The 20,814-nt window shown below is 40.3% G+C and overlaps 1 protein-coding gene across 1 annotated transcript in view; it reads right to left on the bottom strand.

Moving 5' to 3' along the window:
* The window catches only part of fars2 (phenylalanyl-tRNA synthetase 2, mitochondrial), a 159,463-nt gene that overhangs the window by 63,511 nt on the left and 75,138 nt on the right, over positions 1 to 20,814 (bottom strand). The window contains exons 5-6 of the mRNA XM_053636064.1: positions 16,608 to 16,768; positions 1,641 to 1,792 (exon numbers count right to left, since the gene is read on the bottom strand). Of these exons, the coding sequence (XP_053492039.1) occupies positions 1,641 to 1,792; positions 16,608 to 16,768 (313 nt within the window). The remainder of the gene's footprint in view (positions 1 to 1,640; positions 1,793 to 16,607; positions 16,769 to 20,814) is intronic.

Raw genomic sequence — 20,814 nt, 5'->3', positions numbered from 1 at the left:
TTCCATCCTTCAATCAATCCTTACTTCCATCTTTCCTTCTTTCTGTCCATCTTACCTTCAATCCAGCCATCCTTCAATCAATCAATCATCTTTCTTTCCATCTACCCATCCATCCAACCATCCATCCTTTGATTCATCCATCAGTTAGACATGTAAGGGTTTTTAAAAGGTACCTATTTGGCACCTTGACAGGAAGGGAACCATCATGTAGTATGATCTGTCCCTGGATCATAAACAGCCTATCATATGCCTTGATAAAGGAGTGTGCTACGAGTGATAAGCAAACAGTCAATAAGAAGTTGCGTATCTGTGGGGTTCGGCTGCGCCATTGCCATGTGACATCAGAGCACATGTGGAAATGAGTTCAGAGCCTGCCGAGGAGATCGTGAATAAAAAAAAGGAAGTGTCAGCTCACCAGCGTGGCAGTTTCTTTGTTTTCTTTTCGTCTGTCCAACATCAGAACACCGTTGTGTGTAAGCTCTGCAGCAAAAAAAACGAACAAAAAAAACGTCCCAGCCAAGTACGGAGAAACAAGCTGCGAGAGACTTGTAGTGCAAATGCGCAGTGTTCCGCACATGTACAGCGCATGTGACTCTGAACAGCGGGCGAGGAAGAAATGAGACATTTTGCCGCTTTTTGTGTTTTCTGTTAAAATGTCGGCTCTGCGGAGGACAGCGAGTGTCCTCAGAGCAAGAGCTCGGCTCGTCAGACGCGGACCTCAGCAGAGTTTTATCCGGAAGTAAGTGTTCACGTGAAAGTTTTATACGAAGCTAGGCTAACTATGCTAACAGGCTGAGCACAAACCAGAGCACCAGGAGTCCCATTCTGCGCTATAATGCGATGTTGATCTCCCTTACAGTTTGCCTCGATTGTTCTATATTTACACTTTTATTTTTAATTGCACACATTCTGTAACATTTTATTTATTAAGTTCAATAGTTTCTTAAATACTTATTTATTTAATCTTCATATAAGATACAAGAGAAGATATTTGTTTAAATTATATTTTGTTTTTGACTGTTAAAACTAAAATGATTTGTTGTTCGTCTAAATAAAGTGGGTAAACTAAAAATACAGTGGTTAAATTCAAAAACCTTTTTGTTCTACTGTTCTTTGTTTAAAAAAAAGATTGAAGTTTATCAATAATTACTGATATTGAATGATATGAAACATTATAATGTGATAAATGTTTTAGCTGTACCACCCAGCCCTAATCAATCCATCCATCCATCCATCTACCAACCTACCTACCTACTTACCTACCCAGCCACCTATCTACACTCTTGGCAAAAAGATAAGAGCTCCTTGAAAGTTCTTTAGATTGTTAAAAGTTCTAGCCAAACAAAGAGGGTCAAACAAATAAAAATCCCTAGATGGAACCTGTTTTCTAAGAACACACAGATTTCCAATGTATTTGATACTGATAGAACTGCACACCGGGGAAGAAAGCAAAGATCCTGTTGGGTGTACATGCTTCTACAAGCCTCTACACTTTTATTTTACGACTTTTCATTATAAACATATTCATTAAATGCTTTCTTTTGTCTGGATTTGAGTGTTCTGCTTTTATTTTCCTTAGTAGTGGTACAGTCACTTCCTGCACAAATAAACAGTAATAAAATAAATGTTCTTGCTCTTACTTTGGATGAGTGAACTGGTCCTGCAGTGTGACCTTCTCCACCAGATCTCCTCCGATGCTGCGCACCAAATCGTAGAAGTCGTTCTCCGTATAGCCTGCAGCCGGCAGCCAGAAGGAGATGTCGTTGAAGAGTGGTGGGTATTTACTGAGGGCCTGAAACACACAGAAATACAATCAGGGTGCTAATAGCTGAGCCGTACACTCAGTGATGCATATCTCACACCTCCAGTTAATGCATCGTGAAGATTTAGCCGAGCTATAAACACAGTGAAAGGAAAGAGGCAATCCGTAGATTTGTGTTTCTCATCAGCACTTAATTCTAAGATAGTACTAAATAACGACATCATACTGTATCACTTTATTAGAGGTATATGAACCTGCTTGATGATCTAGAAGATTGGACACAAAGTGTCTTGAAAGCAGGCGGTCATCAGGTCAGGTGACTGAGAACTACGCTCTTGGGGAAAGAATTCAACCCAACAACCTAAGAGGTTTATTAATTGGGTCCCTTTGAGGAAATTCTTAACAGTTCTAGGCAGAACCTTAACAACAGACCTTTCAGGAAAAGTTCCAAGAAGAGCTTCTTTAGAAAGCTAGAACTGTTAATCATCCGAGAAATAACCCCTTGTTACTAAAGGTGGAAAAGTGTATACTCCAGCAAAACCTCCTGCACTCCAAAATTTTACAAAATGTTCAACTATTTTGCATTTTATTTAGTTTTGCAGTGCATAGTTTGGTTTTACTTGAGTTTTTGATATTAAACTGGACCCAGTGGTCAAGTGCAACAAGTTGAGGATATTTTTTTGAGCTTATCTAATCAAAGCAATGAGAGTAAAAATGTTAAAGCTATAAGCTGAATGTCATGTTTTAAAAATATATATATATTTACTCTATTACTATCTATTAATGATATTTACATTATTTTACATTTCCTTCCCTCCATCCATCCATCCACGTGCCAATTTCATATAACTAAATCAAAGCTAAGACTTGTTAAAGACAAGCGAACAGTTCCTCTGATGCCTGCCAACTTATTTTCTCCAAGTCACGAAACACTATCCAGCACTGCACAGATATACTGACAAAACCGTCTGCTACAACACACCATAATGACCAGCTGGTTGTGTTATCACGGCCATTATCAATTCTAAGCTCGTGGCTATTCATGCATCTAAATCCTCAAAAGAGTCAGAACATCTGCATAACTTTTCAGTGCTCAGTGCACATTTATGTCCTGATATATAGAAATAAATCAAATTATGAAACTGGAAAAAACTGTCTATCTGGAACATCAGAAGGGAAAAAAAAAATACATATTTTTTATAACGGTGGCGATAATTAGATTTGATCTGGGTCTCTTCTCTGACAGAAGCATTAAGAAGAAAAACAATCCAGCCATAAAAGGCATGGAATATGATCGTGATACTGAATTACTAGATGTTTCTGTAGAGGAAGAAGTGGAGGCTTTAATAGAGAACAAACAGAAAAAAAGAGTAATTCACACACACACACACACACACACATAGAGAGAAAGAGAAAAGAGAGAGAGAATGAGAGCTTTTTTTAAAGGCAGCAGGCAGAGGCCAACATAAAGGATGAGAGAACAGATTAAAAAATTGAAGACTTTAAATGAAAGTAAGATTTCTCTCAAAGACACACAAATTCAACAAAATAACACTTTCAAACACAGAGCAGCCCTGAATAAATAGCAATGAGAAGCAAGTGTCCTGGATGTACTTGTCATTTCTCATAAAGTTCATTAAAAAGAACGTTCATACAGAAGAGGCTTGAGCTCAGTGTTCAGACTCAGACAGGGTATGATGAACGCGTCTCCATGTCTGTTCTGAAGCCTGGGGTTTCATTTGCACTTGTGCCTCAGGGCCAGTCTCCTGTAGCGCATGAAGTCCCTCTGTGAAGAGATGAGCCCTTCACTCTTACCAGATCTCACCGCACACACGTGATATTGTGTTTACAAGCTTTCTGTACAGAATACCAAGCAGAATGAGATGAAAGGTGTTCTTAGGGAAGCTAATGCTTGATAACATGACGTTATAAGTGTGTGAGTGTGAGTGTATGTGTGTGTGTATATATGTGTGTGTGTGTGTGTGTGCAGTTTCTTGTAACTACATGACATTCTCATTTTAGGTTTCACCCATCTATGGTAATAGAAGTCGTTAATAGATATTAATATTAATAAATAAATAACATATGAATAAATAAATAACATGAAACAAATAAATGTATATGTACATACAGTGGATATAAAAAGTCTACACACCCCTGTTAAAATGGCAGGATTTTGTGATGCATAATAATAATATAAAAAATAACAATAACATAAAAATAATAATAATAAATGAAACCACGATCATTCGTGTCAGAACCTTTTGGGGAATCGTTTAGGGAAAAAAAATAAAAAATAAAACATTTATAACATAACCTGGTTGCACAACTGTGCACACCCTTAAATGAATACTTGGTTGAAGTACCTTTAGATTTTATCTTGACATTCAATCTTTTTGGGTAAGAGTCAGTCAGTTTGGCATATCTTAACTTAGTAATATTTTGCCATTCTTCCTTGCAAAAGAATTCTAACTCGGTTATATTGGTTGGGTATTTCCTGTGTACAGCTCTCTTCAGGTCACCGCACAGATTTTCAGTTGGATTTAGATCTGGACTTTGGCTGGGCCATTCCCAAACCTCAATCTTGTTTCGGTGAAGCCAAATTATTCGTTGATCTGGAGGTTTGCTTCGGGTGGTTGTCATGCTGAAAGGTGAAATTCCTCTTCATTTTAAGTGTTTTATCAGAAGCCCTAAGGTTTTGAGCCAATATTGACTGGTATTTAGAGCTGTTCATTATTCCCTCCACCGTATAAATAATTTATAAATAATATAGATATTAGAACAATCTAAAAATAAAAATAAAAAATCAAACAAATTCTTTGAATTGAACTGATTAAATAAAAATAGTTTTGTTTTCTTTTGAAAAATAGGTCAGCTTCATTCATCATTCATAACAAACAGAACAGTATTGAGAAAGCAGTTCTTTCCTTTTGCCTTTTCCAGTTTCATAAAACTTGAGAGGTACAGTCTCATGTCTCTTCGGGTCCCTCTGATATGACGACACCAGGAGAAATGCCAAAGCTCATCAAAGTAAAGAAGATGAGTGGGAATCAGTGATAAAGATCCAGCTGACACTGACCTGGATAACCTGCACTGGAACTCATTCATTTACATTCACTTCACACAATCCACGATTTCCAGTCTTTTTCTTCGAGCCAGAGTTGGAGCAGAGAGAGTAGCAGCCAGTAACCTCGAGTCAACGAGTCCATTGGACCAAATAAGAAAGATATGACAGATGGAATAAAAATATATAATGCTAAAGAAATGAAACAATCAACTCTGCTGCTTGGTCAATAATCTAATTAAACATACTTAGAACCTCGGGAAACTATGCAGTTCCAACACCTTATACACCACCAGAACAAATGACTTCACATTTTTAAGCCCCTCCCACAACTAGGGTACTTCGAGCTTTGGTCTTTGAGGTTTACCAGTAATGTGACATATTGTATTTTCAGTCTATCTCAAAATGCAAATATACTGTTCAATGTGTCTTTATGACAGAATTTTGCTGAGCTTCACTGTTAAACCTCAAAGAGTAAAACATCAGCACACTGAAGTGACCACAAGAGGAAACGCTAATGTCAACAAAATAGAATAAGGGGTGAAGCTGTAGTGACTCAGACATGATGGAATTGCTGAGGATTTGTGCCAAGGACGAAATCATTCATCAGAGGAATGGGAATGATTATGGTCCGGAAATTCTCGGATGCAGTGATCGTGAGCAAATCAGCAACAGATTCAGAGAATGTGACCTAAGTACAGGCAAGAGGGAACAGGACTTGTGGGAAATAGGAAAAGCATGCATCCTGATAAAATACTGTTTCAAGGTCTCAGGGTGTGAGTGTATTAGGGACTTTTAAGCAGGGTTTACAGTGTGTGTGTGACAAAATCAACACATCGTAAAACCGGAGTTTCCCTGTATTAAGTACTTACATTTCCTTACATTTTAATACTATTTCAGATTTATATTATAGGACTACTATAACATGTGTACATTTTACTATGTCAGTGATATAAATATTTGTTGCATCATCGATTAAAAGCTAAAGGAATATTCTCTGCACTGATTTACCAGTCTAGTAGGAGGTGTTGTGTTGTTACAGATAGATAATCCATGCTGGGGTGGTGAGATATGGCCCAGTGTGAATTTATACTTGATGCTGATTTTGCATGTGCACGCAGAAGCAGCAGCAATGCGAGAGGGATTATTCACACACTCACTGCGTGTCTTATGTACATCTGGACGATTTAAAAGCATTCACTAGACAGCACCTCAGAGCCAATGATGCCCAGTCCGTCAGTTTCCAAGTCAAGCTGTAAAAATGTTTAGTGATTTCATGCACTGTGATGCTAAACACACTGACGAGCTCTTTCTCTTTTAAATTTTTTCCGCCATCGTTGTGATTGTTGTTATGGACTGGGAAAATTTTTATTGCTGAACTATGCTAGTGCTGTGTGTCAGGATAGTGAAAAAGACTCAAATAACGTACGCTATAAACATGGCTTACTGAATGTGACTCCCAGGAACAAAATCCATCAGTGGTCTTAGAATGCATAATGTGACGACTTCGTGCCACTGTAACCAAAGGCAGTTGATGGCAAACTTCTGGCAAACCATATTTGTATGGCAGTAGCAATGGAGAAATGTAAATGAAATGGATCATTTGATGAACTAACCAGATAAGAGTTTTTTATTAATAATTTTATCACATTTCCCCTCATGCCGAGCACCAAAGCGAGCAGTGCTCTCATCAGCCGGAAGCGTGACAGCACGCACTTCCGGGTTTTTCACATTGACTATGACCACCCATGGGGTGGTCTCCCCTGCTCAGCTCCAGCCCGAGGTCAACATAGGGACCTCAAATCCAGAACTCCAGCCTGAGGTCAACATGGCGGTCTCCCCTGCAGAGCTCCAGCCAGAGGTCAACATGGCAACCTCATCTCCAGAGCTCTAGCCTGAGAGCCATGAGGTGGTCTCCCCTGCAGAACTCCAACCGGAGGTGAACGTGGTGACCTCATCCCCAAAGCTCCAGCCTGAGACCAACAAGGTGGTCTGTCCAGCCATGTTCCTGCTAGAGGTCACCGAAGAGACCTGCTACGCCATATTCCTGTCTGAGGTCGACAGCACAGCCGACCAAGTTCTGCTCATGGCAGAGGCCGACGAGAAGACCTCACAGCTAATGCTCCAGTCTAAGGCCGACGACGCGGCCTCCTAAGCCTCGTTCACGCCAGAGGCTGACGGGATGATGTGTCAGAGATTTCCACAGACGCTGGACCGAACAGCGCGCTCAGCAGCCTGAAGCGCAACAGCGCGCACTTCGGGTTTTTTGACATTGACCTTCTTTACCATTACACGTGTGTTTGTTTTGGTTTCTGTCCTGTCTACATCCCAGTATCTTCATTGGTTTATATCTTTATCATGTCTCAACTGTTCTGCATCATCCCTTTGATTACAGTGTCTATTTAAACCCCTCGTGTTTCATTCAGTTCGCAAAGTATTGTGTTCAGTGCACTGCTGCCTGTGCCTTACTGAGCCTTTGTTCTCCGTTCTTTGTTTCCATGGTTTTTGATCCTGCTTTTGCCCCCCTGTTTAGTGTTTCTCGTTTATGCCTAGTTTTGCACAATTGCTCATTGCCTGACCATGTGCTTGTTTCTGACTATGTTTTTGCTACACGTTTTGGATTTGTCTGCCTGCCTGCCTCTTAATAAAGCTCTTAACTGCACTTGCATCCGTCTCCAGCCTGTTTTCATGACAGACATGAAGAACACGTTTTTACACATTCTGTTATAGAATATAGGCAAGATTTTATTGGGATCATCTCATACAGCGTGACAAGTAAAAATCTTTCAATCTAAAAAAAAAAAAGGTGGGGGGGGGGCAAAAAAGGAACGTGATCATTGTTGGTGAGCTATCATCTGTTTATAATGAGAGTGACAACAGGAACTAACTCATTCAGTGGACATTCCATAACAACGTACCTGCAGTAATAACTACACTTCACATTGGGCTGCACTACATCACTCTCTACTTGAATACTTTACTATAACAGCACTCCCCCAAATATATATATATATATATATATATATATATTTTATTTTTATTTTTTAACCTTAGGTAGTAATCTAAGCAGGTTAGAAATATGGAGGATGAGAGTTGGCATAGTGTGTGAGCTTCAAGAGGACGTGTTTTGCACTCTCCTCCCCTCAACTGCATTTGTGTTGTACTTGGAGACCACAGCAAACACGTGTCATACTTCATATATACAACAGAGAGAGAGAGAGAGAGAGAGAGAGAGAGAGAGAGAGAGATGCACATCACATCACACATCTGTTTCGCTGGTTACTGGAAGATCAGGTGATCCTCTGTGAGCGTTTCTCCTGGAAAACTCACAAAGTGGAAACAATAAATAAATGAAAGGCTCGGACAGGAAGACAAGTACATCCTTCTCTCTCTCTCACTCACTCTCTGTGTGTGTGTACATGTGTGTGTGTGTAATGGTCAGTGGGTAGAGAGGGAGATGAGCTGAGGAATGACATGCAGCTACAGACCAAAGGTGATCACTCACACACACAGACAACTCCCCTCTGCAAGGCCGCTGCACTGCCTGTATCAGCTTTCCACACACCAACACACACTCTCACACGCTTCACTACGGTTAATAAAATAACTAATAAATGGAGTTCAGCCAACTTCATCTGCGTAGTCTGTCATGTTGTACAAGTAATGCAGGCTCAGACTGAACGATTTTGGCAGGAGTAAATGGTGAACTGAACACCTGTTGAGTTTCACAATCCCCACTCACACACTCGAAAAGCACAAACTCGACAAGAGTAGTAACAACATCCATGTTATTTTTTTAAAAATATATATATTTAGATCACGACAAACCAGTTTTTGGACGGAAAAAAAATCACTATCTAAAATCAGGCCTTAAAGACACTTTACAAAAAAAAAAAAAAAAAAAAAACACTTACAAAAAAAAAGGGCAGGGGGGGTTTTGCACCTGAAAAATCGCTGAACACAACAGACAAGTGTTATTGCATTATAAAACTGAACAGCCTATCACATTCCAATATGCAAAGACAATGGGAGGAGTAACCAAGTATTAAGAAACAAATGACAAACACGATTAATTTATATCTTTGATGGCCTGGAAAATCCTTCACAATGTGAAATTTTGACATTTTTGAGTATTCTAAAAACTGTTGCATCATAAAATATAACAGCCTATCATGTTTTAATATAGCACATTCGCCTCACACCTCCAGGGTCGGGGGTTTGATTCCCACCGTGGCCCTGTGTGTGCGGAGTTGGCATGTTCTCCCCGTGCTGCAGGGGTTTCATCCGGGTACTCCGGCTTCATCCCCCAGTCCAAAGACATGCACGGTAGGCTGATTGGCATGTCCAAAGTGTCCGTAGAGTATGAATGGGTGTGTGAGTGTGTATGTTTCAAGAAATGAAAAAAAAAACAAGTGAGACACGAAACCAAGAACACTAGAACACGCACAAAAAAACCCCTAACTAATACAAAACAGCTGGACACGATCTGGTCAAACGCAAAAGACAAAATCTGGCAGAGACAGGACTAGGAAGTAGGAAAACAAAGAGCACATGTCTATATAAACAAAACATGACAGGAACTAAATACACACAGAGAAGCAGAGTGATTTATGCTGGGAGTTGCAACGCAAGCACAAAGTGAGAGTTTGTTGTGACACTTACAGTCTTTATGATACATTCAGAGTACCCCTGAACTCAAAAGGAGATTTTTCCATGCTTAGCACCACTTCAGTGTTCTCCTGATGGTGGACTCACAAACATTAACATTAGCCAATGTGAGAGAGCCCTTTAGTTGCTTAGATGTTACCCTGGTGACCTCGTGGACTATTACACCTCTTGCTCGTGGAGTGATCTTTGCTGCTCGATCACTCCTAGGGAGGGTAACAATGGTCTTCAATTTCCTCCATTTGTACGCAATCGGTCTGACTGTGGATTGGTGGAGTCCAAACTCTTTAGAGATGGTTTTGTAACCTTTTCTAGCCTGATGGGCATCAACAACTCTTTTTCTGAGGTCCTCAGAAATCTCCACAACCATGTGTTGTGAAGATCAGACTTTGAGAGATCCTGGTTCTTTAAATAAAACAAAGCGCTCACTCACACCTGATTGTCATCCCATTGATTGAAAACACCGGACTCTAATTTCACCTTCAAATTCAACTGCTAATCATTAGACGTTCCCATACTTTTGCCACTCACAGATATGTAATATTTGATCATTTTCCTTAATATTCTTGTCTCATTTGTTTCACTGGGTTCTCTTTGTCTGCGTTTAAGACTTGTGTGAAAATCTGATGATGTTTTAGGTCATATTTATGCAGATATATAGAACTTCCTAAAGGGTTCACAAACTTTCAAGCAGCACTGTAGCTACCATGGCTAATTGTAGCTGTGAACAGATAGGACTGTTGTGGTATACTTTTATTTAAACGTCCAAAACTGTTAATCACTGAGAATATGACCATGCAAATCAAGACTCTGATACTGAAATCTCATTTGTGATGGTGTGTGCCAAGAGTGAGCTAGTTTGCTAGTAGTAAACTAGCCAGCTAGCACTTGGGGATGACATTTACATGTTGCATATTCATGTGTATGCATAGATCAAAAATGTTTTACTGAGGTTTTTTTTTTTCTCCCCTCGGGCATTAAAACGATTATATACAGATCATTTCAGTGGATACATTTAAAGGTCACTATTTACAACACCATGATTTCACAACGCTAAAGGTATATACTGTATATTAAGTCTTTCAGCACTGATATTCCTCAAAGTTCTAGGACAAGTACATGTATGTTAAGATCACTGGAAGAAACTCGTTGAATGTGTGAAAGGGACACAAGGTAATTAGTGGAAGACTGAAGCACTTATCTCGCTCTTATCGCTCTTATCTCGCTCTTATCTCGCCCTGGTGTTCATGACTCCACACTTCAACGATACAGATACGACTCAGGCAATCAGGCAGCATACACAGTGCTAGCCTCGCACTCCTAACAAGGCAGGAGGGAAAAACAGAGCAACATGGGGTTATGTGTCTACAGTATAAGGTAAAGGTTCAAACTGACAGCTTAAGGCAATCTGAGCCTGATCACAGGACCCTTCACTTCACGCTTTAAACAGAATGTGAAGCGATATCCGGCTTGTACCGCAATCAACACCTCATGCATTTATAAACAGGCAATTACACACGTTTCTCTCTCAATAAAGTCCACTATTATGACCTTGAATGAAATTAGTCTAGTCATAGTGAAGGGGAGAAACAAGTGCACCTCTTTCACACCTTTCAGCTTGTATGTACAGGATAACAGACTATGAGTTGCAGTGTTTGTTTTTTCTATTGCATCCTTTCCATCAGTCTCTACCTGTTATTAAAAATTGGTAAGTTAGTAGCAGTTTTAGTGAGTAAAAGCAAGTCAGTAAGAAGGCGGTGATAACTAGGAACGTCAACAATCACTACAAAACAGCAGTGAGCTCAAACATAAAGCAACATCTGAAAAGCATATCCAGGTAGAATTAGCTAGTTTGCTAACATCAGGTTTATTTGCATTAATTACCTGGTTAGTCCGAGCTAACAAACTAGTCTAGCATCAGATTTACTTTAAACGTTACAGCAGGTTTGTTTTTGCTTCACAAAATAGTAGCAAGCTACAAAACAATGACACAAAATAAAGCTGCTGGTAGCCCATTCAGTAATGGAAGGATCTTTTTTTTTTTTTTAGCAAGTTATGCAGATATTGTGAGAAGGGGAGAAACGTGTCTTTAAAGATTTCATTCTGACTTTACAGACGCAACTACTATGTATCGTTTTAATGCACATTCAATTTAACATGTAACCCATCCATCCATGCATTCGTCCATTTTCTGTAGTGCTTATCCTTCACAGGGTCACGGGGGACTCCCAGTGACTCGGGGCACAAAGGCGGGGGACACCCTGGATGGGGTGCCAACCCATCGCAGGGCACAATCACACATTCACACACTACAGACAATTTAGAGATGCCAATCATCCTACAACGCATGTCTTTGGACTGGGGAAGGAAACCGGAGAAAAACCAGGAAGCACGGGGAAAACATGTAAACTCTGCGCACACAGGGCGGAGGCGGGAGTCGAACCACATCCCTGGAGGTGTGAAGCAAAAGTGTTAACCACTAAGCCACCGTTCCTCTAGGTACATTTTTCTAAAGATAATTCTGCCCCTCTAACATGTAACAAATAATGAAGATAATAAAAAATAATAAAGATGCTTAGGAAAACAATGCGTATCTTTAAACCCGTTGTCACGTCTGTCACGGCGCTGAGCGTGACAGCGTGCGCTTCCGGGTTTTCACTGACTTTGTTTACTTTCTACACATGTGTTTTGTTATGGTTTATATCTGCTCTCCACCCCTGTTAGGTTATTGGATGTTTCCCTCACGTATCATTATTATTCACAGCTGTTTATGTTTTACCTTTCATTTCGTTAAGTATTTAAACCACTCATGTGTCTTTGTTCAGGGCGAAGTATCGTGTCAGTGTTTCTACTATACCAAGCCCTTTGATCCTCGTTTCTTCGTTTCATGGTTTTTCATCTTGTTTATAGCCCAGTTTATGCCTGTCTGCTGATTGCCTGACTCCTCGCTGGTTTTTGACCACGGTCGTGCTTTACGATTTGGATTTGTCTGCCTGTCTCTTAAATAAAAGCTTTAACTGCATTTACATCCGTCTCTCTAAATCCATTACATCACACCCGTCCTTATTCTTAACCTATAGCCATTTTCACAGTCGCATTTGTTAAACTGTCTCCTAATTTAAAAATACCTGATCTTTACAGAAAACCAGCAACACCTAGTTTATAAAGTTAACAAAAACATTTCTATGTTGTTTTGGGGGAAATATATTTCTTGAAGTAGAGATGATGGTGTGCAATGTAGGCAGAAAATCTGACCCATAAGATCGAGATCATAAAAGCAAAGATATCTCTATGTTATTATTATTATTATTATTACTATTATTTTGCTCAGCTTATAGCAAGCAAGGCAATAATTCTGGAAAATGTATAATTAACCATTTTCCAGAATTATTGCCCTGCTTGCTATAAGCTGAGCAAAATAATAATAATAATAATAATAATAATAATAATAATAACAGAGATATCTTTGCTTTTATGAATCCATTACTACAACTGCTGTACTAATAAAAAAGTTTCATTACAGCGTCCAGGCCAGAGAAAGCGAACACACATCACAGTAGGTATATGACATGGCTGTAGCTGGATTCTTGGATTCGCACTCCTGACCCTACACGATAGTGTGTGTGTGTGTGTGTGTGTGTGTGTGTGTGTGTGCATGCATGTGTGTGTGTGTGCGCGTGTGTGTGTGAGGTACTTGGTCGACCTCTGGAAAAAAATTCAAGATGAGGGAAATTCCAAATAGAGGTATGAGAGGGAATACCAATGATCAGGCGCTCAGCATACAAGAACAAGATCTTTCATAGTCGAGACGAGAGATGGATGAAATCTCTGCTGCGGTGCATCTAACGGCTGTGTGCTGTAATATAACTGTCTTTATAGTGTACTGCAAAATATGATTAAGATTAAAACTGTGTAAACAGAACAGATTCGTCTTCCATGTTTAATGAGCCTGTTCAGGCAAGCAAGCGCTTTTTTTCCCCCCCTTCTTCCTGTATTAAAATATAAATCATGTTGTGTGTAGAAACTGTGGAAATAACTGCATCAGCGCTTTGGGTAATGCTTTATATTAAAGTTCTTTTAACTAACATTATTTACTGCATTAGTTAACGTTAACAAATGGTAAATGCCTGGATTAATAAAGACAGCTATTAAAATAATTTCAGTCAGCTGAACTTCATGGCCATGATCTGTCATTTTGTATAAGTAATGCTGGCTCAGATTGAACGATTTGATTTTTTTTTTTACTAGAGTAGTAACAATAGCCATATTTTTTTTTTATATAGTAACTTACAGAATAGTTTTGGCTGGAAAATTTCACTCAGTTCTTAAAAGCTCTCTACACTTTATGATTGAAAACTTCCAATGGAATTCATTTGAGCGGTCAGACTGGCTAAAGTATGAAAAACTGCCACTGCACCGGTTTAAAAAAAAGAAAAGAAAGAAAAAACAAAAGAAAAGAAATGTTCAAATAGTAACAAAGTAAGTTAACACGTTCATCAAGTGATGCTTGTTTAAATGCTAATGCAATACAGCCGGACTGAGTAATGTTTATTCAATCCTATCAAAGACCAAAAATCAAACGTAAATGAACACACATACATACATCATGTTTTTAAATGTCGATAACTCCAAGTGTAAATAATAAAGCTTGCTTTTCAGGTTCAGTTCTGAATTTTGCCACACATGTTCATTAATCTGTTAATATTGGCTTCATTTAACTTATGGATGGTATAAACATTAACGGCTGACCCTGCACTCTGACCCCAAATTGCTGGGGTATGCGAAGAAAATAATTTCACTGTGCTGTGACTAATAAAGACTCATTATCATTAACAAGTGTTGATTATTTGGCTTATTTGGATTATAGTTTTTAAACAAATCAATTAGAAGAAGTATTAAATACTTTAGTTATATTTAATGCCATGGAATATCCATGAGAAGTTAGTTCCTGCCTATCATTTATGTTATAGCAGATATACACAGCTATATTCCCTCACCAGCATCTTCTTTTCTGTCTCTTGAGGTTAATAGTACAAAAACACAAACAAACCCAGCATTTTACTGAGAAACCAGAAGGTGTAAACTCCATCCTGAACACTTTCAAATGCTGGAAAACTTTACAAAGTTGTTTTGGGTTTTTTCTTCACAGCTCTCACAATGTTTCTCTCATCAGCTGTTGTTGTTGTTGTTTTCCTTGGCCGACCTGTTCGGTGTCTCTCGTTCAGTACACCAGTGGTTTCTTTCTTTTTCAAAACATTCCAAATTATTATATTTAGTATTCCCAATGTCTCTGCAATGCCTCTGATTGATTTTCCCTCTTTTCTCAACGGCTTGATTTTCTCCCATAGACAGCTCTCTGGTCTTCATGCTGGCTTATTATTGGCTTTTTTAACAACAAACGCAGTCTTCACAGGTGAAACTGAAGGCTAAAACCAAGAGTAGATGTTCAGAGCTGTTTATTGTTTAAACAATCAATCTAACAGGACACACCTGGGTAACAAGAAACATCTGTCGGGCGCATGTTCCAATATTTTTGCTCGCCTACATGTTGGGTGGTCTGATACAAAATGTTCCATGTTCTATGTCGTTTAACACATAGTTTCAGAGGTGATGATATAAACGGAATCTACAGACTGAGTCTGTTTGAGGGAATGATATAAACAGCAGCAAAAGGTTTCTCCACAGTACGTGCGTCTCGCTATACACACTCATTAAGTGACCTGGCAGACACTCGATAGAGGTTTGTGTAACGGTAAACAGCTCATTGTGCTGGCAGCTTCAGGGAGTTTCACAAAGCTCCGGTCTGCAGGGAAAAGCTGGAAATTATACCACAGCTTCTAACTGATCCATTTGCTCATTTCTCGGTGGTCAAACGAGACTGAACATTGCATCGAACATTCATTCTTCTGGTAAATGTCAAAAGAGTTTAGGCTTATCCTGGCTGCTATGCACAGAGGATCAATAGAAAGTAGTCCCGGTCTCAGCGATTCCCACTAGGCATGTCATTTAATTTTTAATGTTAAATTTTATTTAATTCAGACAATTGCCTCACCTTTTCACATTTATAACATTGTCGTAGTATTTAAAGTTATATGCACCTGGGTGGAAACAGAAATGTACTCTTTGTACCCAATTAGTCTGCCTACTCTAAACGTGGAGTGTCAAGGCTAACATGTGTTAGCAAACCTGGCTACTGGTTTAAACACCATAATAGGGCAGCTGTGGCTCAGGTGGTAGAGTGGGTTGTTCACTAATTGTAGAGTTGGCAGTTCATATGACCACCATGACTACACCTGGCCCACATGACTCAACATGCCGAAGTGTCCTTGAGCAAGACACTGAACCCCAAGTTTCTCCCAATGGCAGGCTATCACCTTGCATAGCAGCTCTGCATCCACTGGTGTGAATGGGTGAATGAGACACAGTGTAAAGTGCTTTCTAGAACCGCTGAGGTAAAAAAGCACTATACAAGTGCTACATAAGCGATATAAGTACAGACTATTTACCATTCAATAGTTATGCTAAAGAGAGACAGTTTTTAATTTAAATTTTATCTTGCTAGGGCTTGGTTGGAATTACATGATATAAAAGTTAACCAAATTTCAGTTATCTTGCTAGGAACCATGGAACACTAGTTTGTACAATCTAAAAGCTAGCCTAACATTAGCTATCTTGGTCGCTGATTTACACAATATAATAATTAGCCTAATGCCAGCTACCTACTGTAGGTAAGAAACTAATGTTGTTCAAGTGTGTATTTTGGGTGGTGATGTTGGCACTCCCCAAACACTGGCAAAAGTGCACTTGTCTTCATGTTGCTCCCATGCAATGGGTCATATTGGACCAAGGTTTGCTACTTGGGCTGCTCATTAGAGCTTGATTTCTTACATGATAATAATACTTAGCCTAACATCTGTTAGCTTGTTAGCAATCTTGCAAGCTACTAAATTGAATTAACTACTGTTGGAGAGCTAATGTTCCTTCCTTCATCATCACCAAGTGCTTTATTTTGGTCACAGATCCACAGCAGTGGATCCAGTGCATATCCTGAAAAACCTGGGTGTGAGAGCATAGGGCGCACGCGCACACACTCATTCAAAGTGCATCTCATCATACCTGAAAGGTCACAGAGTCGTTGATGTTGGCCAGACGAAACTGTTTCAGGAAGCGCTCGTCTTTGCTCCAGAAGAGTCGGATATCCGGAATGCCGAACAGAACCATGGCGAGTCTTTCCAGGCCCAAGCCAAAGGCCCAGCCGATTTTATTCCCTGCGCCCGCTGTAAGAAAGTAAAGGAGATGCAATCATTTCTGACTCATCTGTTATTTATTAGAGAGTTACTTTCGTTTTCAGTGCAGTGTCTCTAAACGAAATCACATTTCACCATGAACGGCAGTTTGTTCATTTTGAACAGATTCCACCAGCCACCCTTGAGAGCTACAGTCAGATGTAAATGCAGAATGAAGCAAAGTGAACTGATCAATACCGTCTAGTACAACTCGACAACCACAAAAGCAATCTGATGCAATTAATGCCGCTCTTGTACGGCTGATATCTTTACACTTTAAGGCGAATAAGAATTCAAGAGTTTTGAAAGAAAGACGGCTTCCTTTGACGGACAACAAATGGGAAATTCTGCATTAAACAGAGCTGAGCTATCATGGCGACAATTACGACTGTTATGAATATGATTTGCTTTGCAGCCCGGAGGTGCCCCATGATGGGAGGAAAGGTGACCATATATAATGCTCTTTTCTTTCATGCACCCATTCCTGCTTTTCATCTCTGTCATTCTCTCTCTAAGCCTGAGTTGCGTTCCTTCAGAATTGAGAAAAATCTGCTTTATATGATAATGAAGGGGGAACTCTGGGGTCAAAGAACTCAGTCGGGGAAGACAGAGATATGAATAAATCTCAATCTTCATCCACACAGATCAATCAGCTCCTGCACCCTCTCAAACATCTTACATTAATTATTCCCATCCTCATACAAGCGATGCATCAAAATGCAAAAGCACTCGATTAGAACAAACTTTTTAATCGCTTTCTAAGCGTGAATATTCATAACGTGCTTTCAGTTTGGGTGTTGTGCCATGATTGGCGTGTTGTGCGGCTGCCATTTTCATGTAGAGAAACATGGCCGACCGTTTATTTGGGCCGAGGATTGATGGATAAGCTGATTGCTATCACTCAGCTGCCACTGCAGGAAACGAGCACATCAAGAGAGATGAAAGAGAGACATGAAGCTGTGTGACATTGCTAACAGCGTAGCAAGTTCAAGGCTTGGAGATGTGTGCAATCACTCACACACACACACACACACACACACACTCACACAAACGTATTGCCAAAGATGGCACGTATCACGGACATCAGTGATGACCTCAAATAATCGTCGGAAAAAGCTACGCATTCTAACACCCTCTATTTTCTACCCAGGTCTGTGTGCGACAACCGTCTCCTTCTCTGGCCAATCGGCTCGGAAGCTAGCGTCTGACATTGTTCACCTGACATCAGCGATGACATCAGCACGGCTAACAGTCCTTGGCAGAGCTCACTTTCACAGCTTGACGCCTCTCTGCCAATCCCTCATTCCCTCCCTTCATCTCTATATCTCATCCCTCTATTACTCATCACCTCCTCTCCCTTGGCCTCTCTTCCTCCCCTTCCTGTGGCTGTTGCTCATTTTCAGAGCATCTATCCCTCTCCTTCTTTTTTGCGCTCCTTTCATCACCTATCTTCCTGGTCGAGCTACCGCTGTTCGAGCTACAGAACTGCTCCGCATCAATATCCGAACCCTCGGGTGCCATTTCCTCTGTCTATTCATCTCGCTCAGGGACGTCAAACTAAAGTCCTGGAGGAGTACTGCCCTTTCAAGATTCGAGTTTTCCCTTCTTGTAGCCTGTTTAGGTCTCGGTAATTAGATGAATCAAGTGTCGGACCCTTATGATCTAAAGCTGTGTCACATAGTTATGTATTATTCTAGAGGATTTTGGAGTCCGCCATGTGCCAAGAGTGTCTACGGTGAGAAATTTGAAACCATGTAGTATACTGGAAAATCTTGAATAATACACCAAAACCTGTCCCATGATGCACCACAGAACAGAAGAAAATTGGCTCGTAGCAGATAACGGACATAAACGGTAAAATAACGGACTTTAAACTGTAATTATTTATAAAACGAGAAAAACAGCCTTGGTTAATTTTGCTAAACTGAACACAGTCTAGCACTATTGTGTGCAGGATGCATATCCATCCATTTTCAGTGCTGCTTATCCTACACAAGGTCACGTGGGAACCTGGCGCCTATCCCCGGGACTTCAGGACACAAGGTGGGGGACACACTGGACAGGGTGCCAACCCATCGCAGGGCACAATCACACACCACCATTTACACACCGCAGACAATTTGGACATGCCAATCAGCCTACAACGCATGTCTTTGGACTGGGGGTTGGAACCCGGAGTACCTGGAGGAAACCCCCAAACGCAGGAAGAGCATGCAAACTCTGCACACACAGAGAGAAGGCAGGATTCGAACCTCCAACCCTGGAGGTGTGAGGCAAACGTTCTAACCACTAAATAATAATATAATGTACAATCTAAGCAATCTTGATTTGTCCTCTAAGAAATTGAAAGAAATTCAGACTCAGCACTAAACTTTCTAACTTCACATCTCATTAGGACCGAAGCAGTGGGTCTAACCATCCATCCAAGTGCAAAATACTCTTGTGTTTTCTTACAATAAGATGCCAAACTATTTCCACACAACACAAAACTATTTTCAAAGGGCATCATGACGCACTAGGAAAACCGTGGTGATGATGGCTGACCTATGAGCTCGTTCCAAGGGAAGATCTCAGCAGGTAAATCTGGAGACGAGTTACAGCTCACCTTTTCTAAATGGCATTTATTTATGTGTGCCAGAGCATAAAAATGCCATCCATTGATTCTAGATTGGGATTTCTTCCCTCATGTTAGATGACATTTTATCAGAACCGTGTGAAATAAATACATATATACACACACACATACATACATACATACATACATACATACATATATAATTTGTGTGTGTATAACAAGATTAGCTGACTTTCCTTCTCTTTCACATGTCTGTTTATTTTATTCATTCTTGACACGTTACAGATTCAGAGCTCTTACACATCACATCAGAGTCACGACTTTAAGACTTTAAAGAGCTGAACTCATTCATCATAGTAGCTGATCCTACACACAAGGTCGTAAGATCCATTCGGTGATTTCTAAACCACTCAAAACACCAAAATGCTGACACACTCATCTGAATCGGAAAGCATATACACACAATAAGGTGTGTTACAGAATAAAAGAAAGGTGCACGGTGGCTTAGTGGTTAGCACGTTCGCCTCACGCCTCCAGGGTCGGGGGTTTGATTCCCACCGTGGCCCTGTGTGTGCGGAGTTTGCATGTTCTCCCCGTGCTGCGGGGGTTTCCTCCGGGTACTCTGGTTTTCTCCCCCAGTCCAAAGCATGCATGGTAGGCTGACTGGCATGTCTAAAGTGTCCGTAGTGTGAGTGTGTATGGGATTGGCACCCTGTCCAGGGTGTACCCCGCCTTGTGCCCGATGCTCCCTGGGATAGGCTCCAGGTTCCCCACGACCATGAAAAGGATTAAGCGGTATAGAAGATGGATGGATGGACAGAATAAAAGAAGAATTTGCACACAGGTTACACATTCATAACTCTCCGAACATTGATATGACGCTTGTTACGGATCACAGAAAAGATGAACGGCCCGTAATCGAGGCCAACGATGAAGCGAAGCCGCTCATTTGGAAGGAAAATACAGTTTCACATTTGCATGGCGTGATTAATATGGATCTTTTTTTCCACAGGAGTGTATTGGCACAGGCGTTCCGTCGCTCCGTACAGACCCACAGTAATGAATAAGTAATGCGGGAACATAAATAATGCAGCTTGATTAGTAATGGAGCTCAATGTTTTGGTTGCATTATCGTATGTCAATACGAGCAGGAGAACGACGGCTGCACTTCTGGTTCAGGGTTTAAGAGTCGACACGACATGAAATTAGGGGTGCGTGAAAAAATAATGGAATATTCATACACGTTCATTCATAGAAGAAGAAAAAAAAAACTCTGATCTTTTCAGTGTACACTTTCACACACAATAAAAGAATGAACTATTCGATTTAGAGGTGTTCTCTAGGTGCAATATCTCACCACTGTCACTTCAGATAAGAAATTGCTCTCCTTAGGGACTTTTATCATTACACACAAGAAAAACCCTATACATTTGTGTCTGCAGCTCAATATACCTCTCAGACA

This window comes from Ictalurus furcatus, chromosome 1 (assembly GCF_023375685.1).
Source record: "Ictalurus furcatus strain D&B chromosome 1, Billie_1.0, whole genome shotgun sequence".
Taxonomy (NCBI): Eukaryota; Metazoa; Chordata; class Actinopteri; order Siluriformes; family Ictaluridae; genus Ictalurus; species Ictalurus furcatus.
Note: the sequence above shows the minus strand (reverse complement) of the source record. Positions and strands in the feature narration are given on the sequence as shown.